General features: G+C 38.5%; 1 protein-coding gene across 3 annotated transcripts in view; it reads right to left on the reverse strand.

Moving 5' to 3' along the window:
- Nucleotides 1-589: 589 nt before the first annotated feature.
- LRRC3B (leucine rich repeat containing 3B) overlaps nucleotides 590-14,439 on the reverse strand; it is a 106,825-nt gene continuing 92,975 nt past the window's right edge. For all 3 annotated transcript variants that reach the window (XM_072153606.1, XM_072153605.1, XM_072153607.1), the window contains one exon: nucleotides 590-4,894. In XM_072153606.1, coding sequence (XP_072009707.1) covers nucleotides 3,972-4,751 — 780 coding nt within the window. In that variant the 5' untranslated portion in view covers nucleotides 4,752-4,894 and the 3' untranslated portion in view covers nucleotides 590-3,971. The remainder of the gene's footprint in view (nucleotides 4,895-14,439) is intronic.

A 14,439-nucleotide genomic window follows, 5' to 3' on the forward strand; every position in this document is an offset into this window, starting at 1 on the left:
TGGTGGTGGTGTAATGGTGTGGGGAATATTTTCTTGGCACTCTTTGGGACCCTTGGTACCAATTGAGCATCGTTGCAACGCCACAGCCTACCTGAGTATTGTTGCTGACCATGTCCATCCCATTATGACCACAATGTACCCAACATCTGATGGCTACTTTCAGCAGGATAATGCGCCATGTCATAAAGCTGGAATCATCTCAGACTGGTTTCTTGAACATGACAATGAGTTCACTGTACTCAAATGGCCTCCACAGTCACCAGATCTCAATCCAATAGAGCATCTTTGGGATGTGATGGAACGGGAGATTCACATCATGGATGTGCAGCCGACAAATCTGCGGCAACTGTGTGATGCCATCATGTCAATATGGACCAAAATCTCTGAGGAATGCTTCCAGCACCTTGTTGAATCTATGCCACGAAGAATTGAGGCAGTTCTGAAGGCAAAAGGGGGTCCAACCCGTTACTAGCATGGTGTACCTAATAAAGTGACCGGTGAGTGTATATGTACAATTAGGAAACCAATGAAACAAAAGAAATGATCGAATTTTAGATAAAATATAAAAGAAATAAAACAATACAACAAATTTAATGTTGAGATTTTTTATTGATAAAAAGGCAAGAAACTTGCGTTACTATAATTGACTTTGTTATACATAGCATGTGAAGGGCTCACTAGAAATTGTTCCCCAATGTTGTTCATTTCCTGCAGGGGAAAACATCAGTAGTCCACCTCTCCGTGGCTTAAGACACTGGTGACTTACATATAATTAACAGACAATAAGATAGAGGCAATGTACTAGAGCTGTACAGAACTACAGATTTTCACTTGTCTATTCATTTGCATTGGTAGTATATTTATCCCACATACAGTTCACTTACATTCATAGATATTACCCACAAATGTGAGCAAAAAATGTTGTTGCAAAGTAACTGTAGTCTTAGTCCTGTACCAAACTAATACATTGCTATATACTTTACAATGTTTTTTATTTATATATATATATGTACATATACATTTTGAAAAGTTTAAGGCAAGTGTAGAGAATAACAGACAAAGTAAGAGAAATTACGGGTGGTACTGAATACATGTAAATATATATGGTAAGTAAATATATAAAATAATTTGGGATTCTGTATATATCTATGGAGCCTGGATTCGGTGCTGTTATGCATTGAGCTTGGTTTTGTTGCAGAATTTCTGTACAAAGCGTTGTTCTGGTGCTGCCTTACTGTAAGGACCTTGGTTCTGATGCTGTATTTCTGTAGGGAGCTCAGTTCTGGTGATGTATTTATGTTTGAGCTTGGTTCTGTTGCAGTATTTTTGTATCAAGCTTTGTTTTGGTGCTGTATTTATACATTAAAGGTCCCATATTATCTTTTGAGTTGCACTGTATATATTTTAATTACAAAGGGGTGACTAATTATAGTGATGAATTCAGGGCAAATAACTTAATGGATGTCCCTACATACATTCTAATACATCTAGAAGCTATGTACTTATAAAAAAATGCAAAGAGCCCTGGAAGTGATGCTATGGCCCCCTGAGTACAACATCACAAGAAATTACTATCATTTTGTCTTGTCTTCTATTTCTTTGTACCTTTTGTCTCCTTTGTATTCTTATTAGTAGGTAATAGGGTAGATATGATTGCAAGATAAAGCCATGTCTTTTTTTTAATGAATTTTATGTTTTGTTTTTTTTTTTGAATTGTCAGCCTAAAACTAATGAAATTTATATTTATTTTGAAAGCTTTTTTACTTTGAAACATTTTAACCACACTTGCCTGAAACTTTTGCACAGTACAGTATATATATTTGTGTGTGTGTGAAGTATACAGCATACATGCAGTACATATACAGTATGCCTGTATGTGTTGATCCACCATAACATTAAAACCCCTGACAGATGATAGGGATAAAAAAAATCCCAGTGTAAATTCTGATGGATATATGACTAGGAAGGGCCATACCTAAAAACCACAAGTCGTATAGGCACTTCCCAATGATCTGTGGTTAATACTTACCTTAAGTCATCCCAGAAATGCCAAGAGATGATAAACTGGTGACAAGGTCAGATGCCCATACCCCTATCCATTAGTAAAATTACCTATAATGGCACATTCAGCATTAGAACTGGACAATGGTGAAGAGATAGTACCAAATGCCCTTATTCGCAGACGGCAATGACAGTATGATGATCTGGGCAATGTTTTGTTAAAAAGCCTTGGGTCCTTGCATACAAGTGCATGTTACCTTTACATGAATCATCTTTATTTTGTTGTATGCATGGCAGGAGTATATATTAGCATATGTCCTGTCTTATTCAGTGACAATTTGATGAGCCTGACAAAGAGTTCAGGTTTTTTTTTACCTTGGCAATGGAGTAGATGGTATTTATACAAATCCCATTCACATACTGCAATAAAAACCTGCAGCACAGAGTCGGTTCTTCTGCGTTTTAGTTATTGCTGTAGATTCAGGGAGGAGAGATTAGCAATTTTTTCCCATCTGTACCCAGCCAGTGATGTTGGACAAGATTGCAAATTAATAAGCACTCATTAAGCTAAACTTAAATGTGATAGTTTAATAATTGTTTAGGTACAGCTGATTATATGACCGCTTTTCCTTAAATGTTTTGCTTTTGGGGGTAGCATCTTCCTTATGTGCTACCCAAGTTTGCTCATTTCTGCTCAATGGAAATTGTTGGCTTGTCTAAAACACCTACATCTAACATTGTGGTGCCTGCGACACCTTTAAAGACTACATGTTGGAGCCTACATGTTGGAAGTTATTAGATGCACAAGGTGGAAACACATATTATTAGGTTTTAATAGTATGGTAGATCCGTGTATATATATGTAAGAGGGAAAAAATAAGGTAGGAAAGTTTAAAAGAAACCTTTCAGCATAAATTGACCTAATAAACCACCATCATTATGTCGTCAAGCAGATGAACATCTTCCAAATCATGTTTCTTTCATGGCCCATTTTGGTGGCATCATTCAGATCCATTTGAAGTTGGTTGTATAAAGTCAAGGAGGTGGAAAGCTCTAGTGAAATTACTTAAGAATGCTTCCTTCACGGTAATTAATGGGCCTAAATCAAGGGATATCAGTAACAAGGTCTTCTGAAGTCTGGTTTGTAACATTAGTCACAACAGATAGGGTATTTTGAGTTGGGGAGAGCTTGACTTCAATGCTAAGCTCTCCACTTCCATGACTTTATGCAACCAATTTAAGTCTCACTTCAAAGTAGATTTTCTAGGTGATGGCACCACACTGGGACATGAAGGAAAAAATGATCTGGAAATTGTTAATATGCTCCACAACATACTTGCAGTGGTTTATTAGGTCAAGTTCTATTGGCAGGGTCTCTTTAAGTTAATTTTTATTTCTTACTTCAGTGCTTCAGCCCGTTATATTTTATAATAAACCAATACCATTTTGCATAATGGTTACTAACCTATAAAAATAAATCAGTTAACCCAGTCATTTGTCATATTCTAAAGAACGATTGATTAAGTTAACTATGTATTACACAGTTTAAAGTTAAGCTTTTATTTTCTTAGAAATTAAAAAAATAAATATTTCAATATTAAATCGTGAAATGCATTCTAAGTTATGATAACGTACTAGATAGTTAATTAAGTTGGTTGGAATACCATCAAAGAGACGATTGCGTACCATTCAGACAAAAGTTATCTTGTATTGTTTTTTTTTAACAGTGGCAAAAAAATTAGCTACTGCGAATATTCTCAAAAAGGCAAAAAGGTTTACAACAAACATTAGAACTTAACTGGTTTGTTCTAATGAAATCTCATCTATTACCAAAATCTTCTCTCAGTCTTTGATACTTTAGATCAGGAATAGGCAGCGTGTGGCTTTCCAGCTCGTGCTGGGCCAAATCCCTTGGCGTTTTCTGCTATTTTCTGGCTGAACCACAAATTGCCTAAGCCTGCAATAAAATACTATACCACAGTGCTTATGTCATCAGCTTCATCAGGTTTTTTTTGCCTGCTTGGCAGGGATTTCAAGTATTCTAGATGCCTCCTTGCATCCTCTTGGTTTTGCCGTACATAGTATACCACATATGATATCACCATGGTGAACCAGCCAAACATAGTGACCAACATGGCATAATCTGTTGTCCTTTTAGGAAGATTGCAAAGATCTGCATCATTAGCATTAGTCAGGAATGCCCGCCCCGCATGTTCATCCAGCACGGCTGTTTTGCAGATAACATTACTAGCAGTCTCATGATTAGATGCCATGCTTCGTAAAACCTGCTGAAGGGTACAGTCACAATGCCAGGGGTTGTTAGCAATCCGGGTCCTTGCCTTCAAGTTATTGAAAGCATTTTCGTGGACGCTTACAATCTGGTTATCTGACAGATCTAGAGTCTGCAGGCTCTCCGCCACTCCTTTGAAAGAATGTTCATCTATAAACTCAATAGCGTTTTTGGATAAGTTGAGAACTTTTAGTTGATGGAGATCTTTAAAAATCTCATTAGGGATAGAGGTTATCTGATTGGAGTCTAGGTAGAGTAAAACAGTTTCAGGGGGAATGTCTCTAGGTATTTCCTTGAGATTTGCATTACTGCAGCTGACATTTAAGCCTCCGGAATGAGAGCACAGACAGCCTTTGGGACACATACTGGCAGAATGAAAGCACAGTATCATCAGAACAAAGCTTTGTAGGAGCAGACACATGGAGAGAGAGCGGGTTAGCCACAGGTCTACCAAATTCATGCTTAGATGTCAGCATAATAACATGACTACTCCTCATTTACCCAAAGGAAGTAATAAAAGATGCACCAAAGCAAAGCTGTAGCTTCATTTTAGAGAGTTCTTAGAATGGAGGACGGTAGCGCTCATCAGTTCAAGGAAGGAACCTAAAGAAAATAACAAATAAAGCAAAATTAATTTAAATCAAATAATATAAAAATATGTATTATAATGACAATAAATTTTGCCATAAAACAGTTCTGACAAGGTGTTAGTTATTTTTTATTTCCTATAATTGAACTAGTACAATTCATCATGCCAATATCTGTCAGCCGCGAAGTTCTAGCATTAATCTTATTTTGCATGACCATCTTCTGTAACCCTGGCAGCTAATGTTCGCTACTCAATCAATCAATTCTGGCCCCTGGCAATCAGCTTAAGGCTCATTAGAACTTGGCAGGTAAAGAACATTATGATATGATGCATTGTTTGAAGAAACAGGACCAAGATTTATGCTTTAGTTTACATCATTGTTGACCCACGTGAAAGTGTGGCAAAAGCAAGCAAAGGTATTCATTTACAATGCATAATGAGAACATAGGCTGCATCAACACATTAGTCAGAAGTAGTTATAATGAATCCATCGGACTCAGCTGATGTACTGCATAAATTCACTATTAAACTCTTGCAAAGTTAACATCCATTTTAGACACTTAAAAGGGTCTCACGGTTAGTATATGTTATTTCTGGGATCATCATTGATCCCTATTGATCTGCATCCTTCACAGCAAGTGATTAACCCCTATAACAGTGGATTGCTTGTATAATGTACAGAACTGCTAAGCTAAGCAGCACTCTTTGTAGACATGCTCCCCTAGTAGCTGGCAATAGACTCCCAAGGGAAGGAAATATACAAATGAGTTTTCAGGGTGGAATGTGGAAAACTTTGTCCCAGCTCTTCCTTGTACAACAGCCACCTTATATCAAGGTATATCAACGAAGCCTCGTGACCAGTATATTTAATCCAAGTAGAATAGATTCCCAACTCTAAAAAAGACAGTTTCTACATAATTGGATCTCATCAGCACAGTGTAGAGAAATAAATTGTATATTTGAAAAGCTGTAAATGAACGTTGGGAATTAAACTAAAAGGTGAAACTAAAGGGTGCTTATTGTAAAATGCAACATGTGTATAGTACCGTATGCTATTCTATTAATGGTTGTCCAATGCTATCCTAGAGAAGATGCTCCCACTCTAAGAGCTGGGATCAAATGCACCTCAGATCCTGTCCATTTTACCCATTGATTATATTTACAAGGGTACAAAGGGTCCTCTTTACCCCAGGATGTCTGCCTACATACTTATAAGCAACCTGTCAGGTTGATGTGAGACAATAAGCCACCCACAGGTATTTATGGCCCGGTTGCTTAGTGTCGCAAATTGTATGAATGATCTATCTGGGTGCATACAAAAACAACTTTTAAACTTACTTCGCTCCATAGCTCTCGCGCCTGCATGCAGTGGCAATTGAGGTTGGAGAAGTACACCCTGGTTTCACTGTGCAAGTGCCATAGTTACAGTGCATGTGCAATGAAGCTGGGGCATCATTGAAGTAATGTGAGAAGAGATGCTGTCACAGAGATCTTCAGATGTGAATCATTGGAGTCATATCTAAGTGAGTATAAATGTTTGGGGGTTTTTCTCAATTTCTCCCATGGACCTGTAGTTGGTCTAGGGTTCTAAATTGACCTGACAGATTCTTTTTAAGCTTCACTCGGTATAATCCTATCACCATGTGCTCCAAAGACATCAGACAGACACATTTGTTTCACATTTCATTGATCAACATTTGCACTGTGTATTAATTATTTGTGCTACTTTGTTGCATCACTGCGCAAAAATACATTCTATATTCTGCGGGGGGCAATTATTGAGAAATGCAGTAGATGTAACATACTACCAGCTGGTTGCAGTGGGTCAAGATTGTTATAGGCCCTGCCCTCTGAGCTGATGTGAGATTTTCTAACTGCCTCAAAATGACAAGTCAAAATGATTGCTGGGAGCAATCCATACAACATATATAGCACCATTGACAGATACATAGTAGTTTAATAGAAAGGCAGCGTTTAAGGTCTCACGCATCGAACACAACATCCATATATCACCAGCAAGATAGTGAGTGTCCAGAACAAATACCTTTCCAACAAGTACCGTAAACAGAAACAACATTTATTTTCATTGTATTTACACATAATTCACACTTGTAGAAAGAAAAGCATTTTAGTTTTATTTAGATACATGTTATTGTGTCATGATTGTTACAAGAGACCATTGCTTAAACTGAAATGAATTTATGATGTATATATATATATATATATATATATATATATATATATATATATATATATACAGTGCCTACAAGTAGTGTTCAACCCCCTGCAGATTTAGCAGGTTTGATAAGAAGCAAATAAGTTAGAGCCTTCAAACTTCAAACAAGAGCAGGATTTATTAACAGATGCATAAATCTTACAAACCAATAAGTTATGTTGCTCAGTTAAATTTTAATAAATTTTAAACATAAAAGTATGGGTCAATTATTATTCAACCCCTAGGTTTAATATTTTGTGGAATAACCCTTGTTTGCAATTACAGCTAATAATCGTCTTTTATAAGACCTGATCAGGCCGGCACAGGTCTCTGGAGTTATCTTGGCCCACTCCTCCATGCAGATCTTCTCCAAGTTATCTAGGTTCTTTGGGTGTCTCATGTGGACTTTAATCTTGAGCTCCTTCCACAAGTTTTCAATTGGGTTAAGGTCAGGAGACTGACTAGGCCACTGCAACACCTTGATTTTTTTCCCTCTTGAACCAGGCCTTGGTTTTCTTGGCTGTGTGCTTTGGGTCGTTGTCTTGTTGGAAGATGAAATGACTACGCATCTTAAGATCATTGATGGAGGAGCAGAGGTTCTTGGCCAAAATCTCCAAGTAGGCCGTGCTATCCATCTTCCCATGGATGCGGACCAGATGGCCAGGCCCCTTGGCTGAGAAGCAGCCCCACAGCATGATGCTGCCACCACCATGCTTGACTGTAGGGATGGTATTCTTGGGGTCGTATGCAGTGCCATCCAGTCTCCAAACGTCACGTGTGTGGTTGGCACCAAAGATCTCGATCTTGGTCTCATCAGACCAGAGAACCTTGAACCAGTCTTTCTCAGAGTCCTCCAAGTGATCATGAGCAAACTGTAAACGAGCCTTGAAATGATGCTTTGAAAGTAAAGGTACCTACTTACATGCTCGTCTGGAACGGAGACCATTGCGGTGTAGTACGTTACTTATGGTATTGACTGAAACCAATGTCCCCACTGCCATGAGATCTTCCCGGAGCTCCTTCCTTGTTGTCCTTGGGTTAGCCTTGACTCTTCGGACAAGCCTGGCCTCGGCACGGGAGGAAACTTTCAAATGTTAATAATAATACCAATGGGGGTATATAGGACAAAAGGTCAGTCCACAATCACAGACCAAAAGCTGCTCATTGGGAATAAAATGTCAACAATCTTTATTATATACAAATTACAGCAATCAAGACAACAATTATTTAAAAATTACATAAAAGATTCCACAAAACACAAAAAAGAGTGTGTTGGTGGTCCCGAAACAAGTCTCAGGAAGAAACGACGGCGAAACGTGCGTCGGGGTGCTGTGGTGGTGGTCAAGCCTCTCTCCCGCAGTTTTGCATTATGTCACGCCCGGGTGGGTAATATGAATTTGCATAATAACTGGCTTGTATACTTGGTCATTATAGAGGAGATACACTGAGATACACTGAGATACACTGACTTGTTTTGGGACCACCACCACACTCTTTTTTGTGTTTTGTGGAATCTTTTATGTAATTTTTAAATAATTGTTGTCTTGATTGCTGTAATTTGTATATAATAAAGATTGTTGACATTTTATTCCCAATGAGCAGCTTTTGGTCTGTGATTGTGGATTGACCTTTTGTCCTATATACCCCCATTGGTATTATTGTTGTTGTTTTGGTGCTAGGATCTGTACAGGAACAGGGCTATCTGATTGGTATTCACAACTTTCAAATGTTGTCCAGGCCATGGAAGGCTAACAGTAGTTCCATAAGCCTTCCACTTCCGGATGATGCTCCCAACTGTGGAGACAGGTAGGCCCAACTCCTTGGAAAGGGTTTTGTACCCCTTGCCAGCCTTGTGACCCTCCACGATCTTGTCTCTAATGGCCTTGGAATGCTCCTTTGTCTTTCCCATGTTGACCATGTATGAGTGCTGTTCACAAGTTTGGGGAAGGTCTTAAATAGTCAGAAAAGGCTGGAAAAACATAATTAATCCAAACATGTGAAGCTCATTGTTCTTTGTGCCTGAACTACTTCTTAATACTTTAGGGGAACCAAACAGAATTCTGGTGGTTTGAGGGGTTGAATAATAATTGACCCATACTTTTATGTTTAAAATTTATTAAAATTTAACTGAGCAACATAACTTTTTGGTTTGTAAGATTTATGCATCTGTTAATAAATCCTGCTCTTGTTTGAAGTTTTAAGGCTCTAACTTATTTGCTTCTTATCAAACCTGCTAAATCTGTATGGGGTTGAATACTACTTGTAGGCACTGTATATATATTTACAGGTATTTTTAATATACTTATATACTTGCCTTTTTTATTCAGAGGTAATATATACATATGTCAACATCAAGGTGGCCCTAAAAAATTCATAGCAGGGGCCTACTGAAACCTGGAGTCGACCCAGGTTGACTCAGAAAAGCCATAATTTGTAATAATACTGTATGTGCTATATTATTTACGAACTTAAAGGATAATTCAACTTTTAACAAAATTTTATGAATCAATGGTGTGGATGATAACTGTTAAATGTGTAATATTCTTTGTTAAAGAAATATGTTCCTGTGCTCCTGTTTTTGCCTTTAGTAGTTTGTATAAATCAAATTTATGTCTCTATACACGACTGACTAAAAAAGGAACTTGATACAGTGTCTAATGATGTAACTCTTTACAGTTAATCCCTTAAAATCTACTCACCTCAAAGAGCTAAATCATGAGGGGAAATTCCCTCTAGGTATGAAAACAGTCAAACATTTGCCTGCTTATCTCTCTATAGTGGCCAAAGTTCAGAAGGCTTTTAGATACAATGCTCACTACAGAAGAAAGAGCAGAAAAGGACACAGTGAAGTTGCTTTCCTAAATGAAGTATATTACAAAGTTTACTTGTTTTATTCATTTCAGCAGTAATAAAAAAAATATGCTTCAAAGGTTTTGTTACTCTTTAACTGTTAGAACATTTTTTATTAAAAAAAAATTACTCTCCCCAATTTGACCAATCGCTCAATTTTTTTCTCTTTTACCTTCATAAACTTAACATTAAATGAACACAATGGTGGGAATATAATAAGAATGACGTCTTGCAGATATTCCCTTCTGCCAACCAACAGCATTCCGGACCTACTAAGAGGCTCCAGCCAGGTCGGACCTGGTGGAGATTTCAGCTAGTTTTCTAGAGGAGACTATAGTAAATATGTCAGGTCAGGGTGTCAAGACTTAGGAAAACTGGTTACATAAGCACGCGTGGGCAGATTGATTCGTGACTAGTGAGATCACAGCTTCAGGTATGGAAGGTCAAGCTGTATGACATGGGATCCATGTGCTCAATGCAATACTGAGAAATGCTTTATACTTCAATCTATAGATAAAGTTCAGTCCATCGCTTGGAAATTATTACTTATCAATAACCCTCCAAGCAAGTCTCAGTCCACTAAATAAAATATTTCTATTTATAGACATGCGACATTCAATTGTTTACAATTCAGCAGTTTGTAAGATGTTGAAAAACTCAAAAAATATTAGGCAGGCTTTTTTTAACCCCTACGGGACTAAGCCTCTTTTGGCCTTAAGGACGCGGCCCCATTTTTCAAATCCGGCCTGTGTCACTATAAGTGGTTATAGCTTTGGAACGATATAAGATATCCAGGGGATTTTGAGATTGTTTTCTCATTGAAATTCAAATTAGTTTAAAAATTTGGATGAAATATTTTGAGTTTAGTTAGGAAAAAAAAAAAAAATTTGGCAAAAATGTGGAAAAATTCTTTATTTTCAACGTTCTAAATTCTCTACTTTTGATGCAGATAGTCCTAGCACCCAAATAAATTCATAACTTACATTTCCCAAATGTCTGCTTTATGTTGGCATGGTTTTTTAAGATCCCACATACTGTATATACTCGAGTATAAGCCGACCCGAGTATAAGCCGAGACCCCTAATTTTACCATCAAAAACTGGGAAAACCGATTGACTCAAGTATAAGCCGAGGGTGGGAAATGCATTGGTCATGGACCCCCCCAGTATGTAGCCAGCCTGCCCCCAGTAGTATACAGCCTGCCCCCAGTAGTATACAACCTGCCCCCAATAGTATACAGCACTTTGCCCAGTAGTATACAGCACTGCCCCCTGTAGTATACAGCACTGCCCCCAGTAGTTTACAGCTTGCCTACAGTAATATACAGCCAGCCCAGCATTAAAAGAAAATATTAAACTTATATACTCACCCTCCGGTGGCCCCGACGTGCAGCGCTGCTCCCCTGATGTCCGCGCGGCTTGTCTTCTGGCTTCTGCGCCCGTCTTTTGTCTTCTCTAACTTCGTGCTGGGCACCGCCATTGTTCTCCCCTGGACGGCGCCTAGTATGCCGCTACTGACGTCATACTAGGCGCCGCCTGGGAGAAAAAGAATGGCGGCGCCCAGCACGAAGTTAGAGAAGACAGAAGACGGTGCGGAAGCCGGAAGAGGACCCGCGCGGACATCGGGGGAGCAACGCTGCACGTCGGGGCCACCGGAGGGTGAGTATATAAGTTTATTATTTTTTAAATATTTTTTAAGTTTAAGTATATGTATATTGACTTGTGTCAAAGCCGAGGGGACGTTTTTCAGCACATTTTTTGTGCTGAAAAACTCGGCTTATACACGAGTATATACAGTATTTTACTAGAATGTTATGAGGCTCAGAATTTAGGTATCATTTTTGCACATTTTTTGTAAAATCACCAAAACCCGTATTTAGATGGACCTTCTCAAATTCTAATTGACACTGAGAGGCCTAAATAATAGCGAGACCCCATTATGGAAACTACACCCCTCAATGTATGAAAAACCAGCATCGCCGTCTTTCATATGCATAACTTTTTTATTTTTCGCCTTACAAATCTGTTAAAGGGCTTATTTTTTGCGAGAAGGATTGTTCTTTTTAGTGGTCTTATTTTCGAGTGCATAACATTTCTTAAATCACTTTTTAGAGCATTTTTTATAGGGTATTAATTGAAAAATATCTTTTCTTTTTTGCTTTTTCGTTTTTTTTTTTTACGGGGTTCACTTTGCGGATCTAATAATGATTATGTTTTATTATGCAGATTGTTACGGAAGCAGGGATACCAAATATGTGGGGGGTTTGTGTATTTTATTCAATTGTACTGAATAAAAACTAATTTGGAGAAAATCGTGTTCATTTTAGCATCACCATCTTTTCATATGCATAACTTTTTTATTTTTCGGCTGGCAAATCTGGTTAGGGGCTTATTTTTTGTGAAAACAGTTGTTTGTTTTTAGTGGGCTTATTTTAGAGTGCATAACATTTTTTAAATCACTTTTTAAAGCATTTTTTATAGGGTATTAATTAAAAATGATCTTTTTGCAGAACGTTTTTGCGTTTTTTTTCTCCGGCGTTTACCGTGCAGGTCCAGTAACAATTCTATTTTATTATACAGATTGTTACGGACGCGGCAATACCAAATATGCAGGGTTTTTTGTGTTTTTGTGTTTTTTATACTTTATTAAGTGTTTTTATGGTAAAGTGACATTTTAGTGGCTTATATTTTAATGTATTTATTTTTTATTTATTCTAATGTGTTAACTTTAGTGTTTTTCACTTTTTTTTATTTATACTTACTTGAACTTGAACCAGTGATGCTCTGATCGCTGGTTCAAGTTCAATACACTGCTCTACAATACTTTTTCATTGTAGAGCAGTGTAAACTGTCTGAGCATGCAGGCGCATGCTCAGGCACTTTACAGTCAGACCCGGAAGGGGTCTGACTGCCAGGGAGATCGGGCAGCTTCAGGGCACATGGCAGTCCTCGGAGCTGCCCAGAAGAGGATCGGATCCCCCAGTAAGCGGCGCGGGGGATCCGATCCATAGCGCAAACACCCTTACACGCCGTGGTCATGCTTGACCGTGGCGTGTAAAGGGTTAACACCCGCGATCGGAGCTGGCTCTGATCGCGGGTGTTAGCGCAGGCTGTCAGCTGGGATAGACAGCTGACGGCCGCTGCTTCTGGTGCCGGCTCCGTTCGTGAGCCGGTGCCAGAAACAGGACGTTATAGCACGTCCCCGTGCGCTTAGCATCTAGCCCCGGGGACGTACCATAACGTCCTGGTGCGCCTAGTTTTGTATCTGTGATAATTAGTGAGGTACACTTCCAAACATACAAATTTGGTCAAGTGACATGGAAAGTTGTCCATGTGTATTTCTTTTGTAAAGGGGATGTAAATGAATACTCTCCACAGATTAACAGGTAGGGTAAAAAAAATTACTGCATCAACCTCACCTCCATAAATGCTGAATCACCCCCATAATCAAAATGAAAACTGCTAACTACAGAAGAATGTATCTGGTTTTACTGCACTATTTTTGACTTAAGACTCTCAACACAGCACCAGTGAACCCACAGGTTCACCTTTTCCTTTTTATTGTCTCTCTGGTACAAATCTTCCCGTCAGTAAATGGAGATACTCATTTTTAGAAAAACCCAAGAAGTAAAAAGAAATATTTTGAGATAACAATTAAACTGCCTTTCCTTGGCCAAAACTTGGTAACTGCTGGGGAAGAAGTGAATAAAACAAAGCAGCAATATATACCAGTAGTACAACTACAGTGGGCAGCACAGTTACTCAGTGGGTAGCACTACAGCCTTGCAGCGTTGGGGTACTGGGTTCAAGTCCGATCCAGGTCAACATCTGCAAAGAGTTTATATGTTCTCTCCATGTTTGTTACTTTCATACCCCTGCAATCGAATTGGCAGGGGACATGGCACTCAAACACTGTAGCTTCTTCATTATTCCTTACACTTTCACACTGTAATAATAATAATTCCTTATTTATAAAGTGCACACAGAGCTTGCCAAATCAGTCCCTGTCCCCATGGGGCTCACAATCTAATCAACGTACTAGTAGGTTTTGGGTTCGTAAATAAGGAATTATTATTAATACAGTTTGAAAGTGTAAGGAATAATGGAGAGGCTACAGTGTTTGTGTGCCATGTCCCCTGCCAATTCGATTGCGGGGGTAGGAAAGTAGGGCTTCCAGAAATCATTTATTTATGGCATATAGTAGTGCTGACCATACATATTAGATGTTTTGGACTGTATTTGGGATTGGCGGACCACCTAGTGTGTCTAGTTTACTCTTAACTCTCTCCTAACTGTTGAAGAATATAGCTATTTGGCAGTTGGATTTTATTTACTTGATCCTTCTGTTTCAGAATTGTCTGGGAACAGCTTTCAGCACCTCTATTCTGGAGATATGCACAATTAGCAGAGCATACTACAGTATGGCAGTATATGGGGATTTTCCTCCTCATTCATTACAATGTGCAAATCGTACACTGTAATGAATAGGTTAAAA

The sequence above is a fragment of the Engystomops pustulosus genome, chromosome 5 (genome assembly GCF_040894005.1).
Source record: "Engystomops pustulosus chromosome 5, aEngPut4.maternal, whole genome shotgun sequence".
NCBI classification, from domain to species: domain Eukaryota; kingdom Metazoa; phylum Chordata; class Amphibia; order Anura; family Leptodactylidae; genus Engystomops; species Engystomops pustulosus.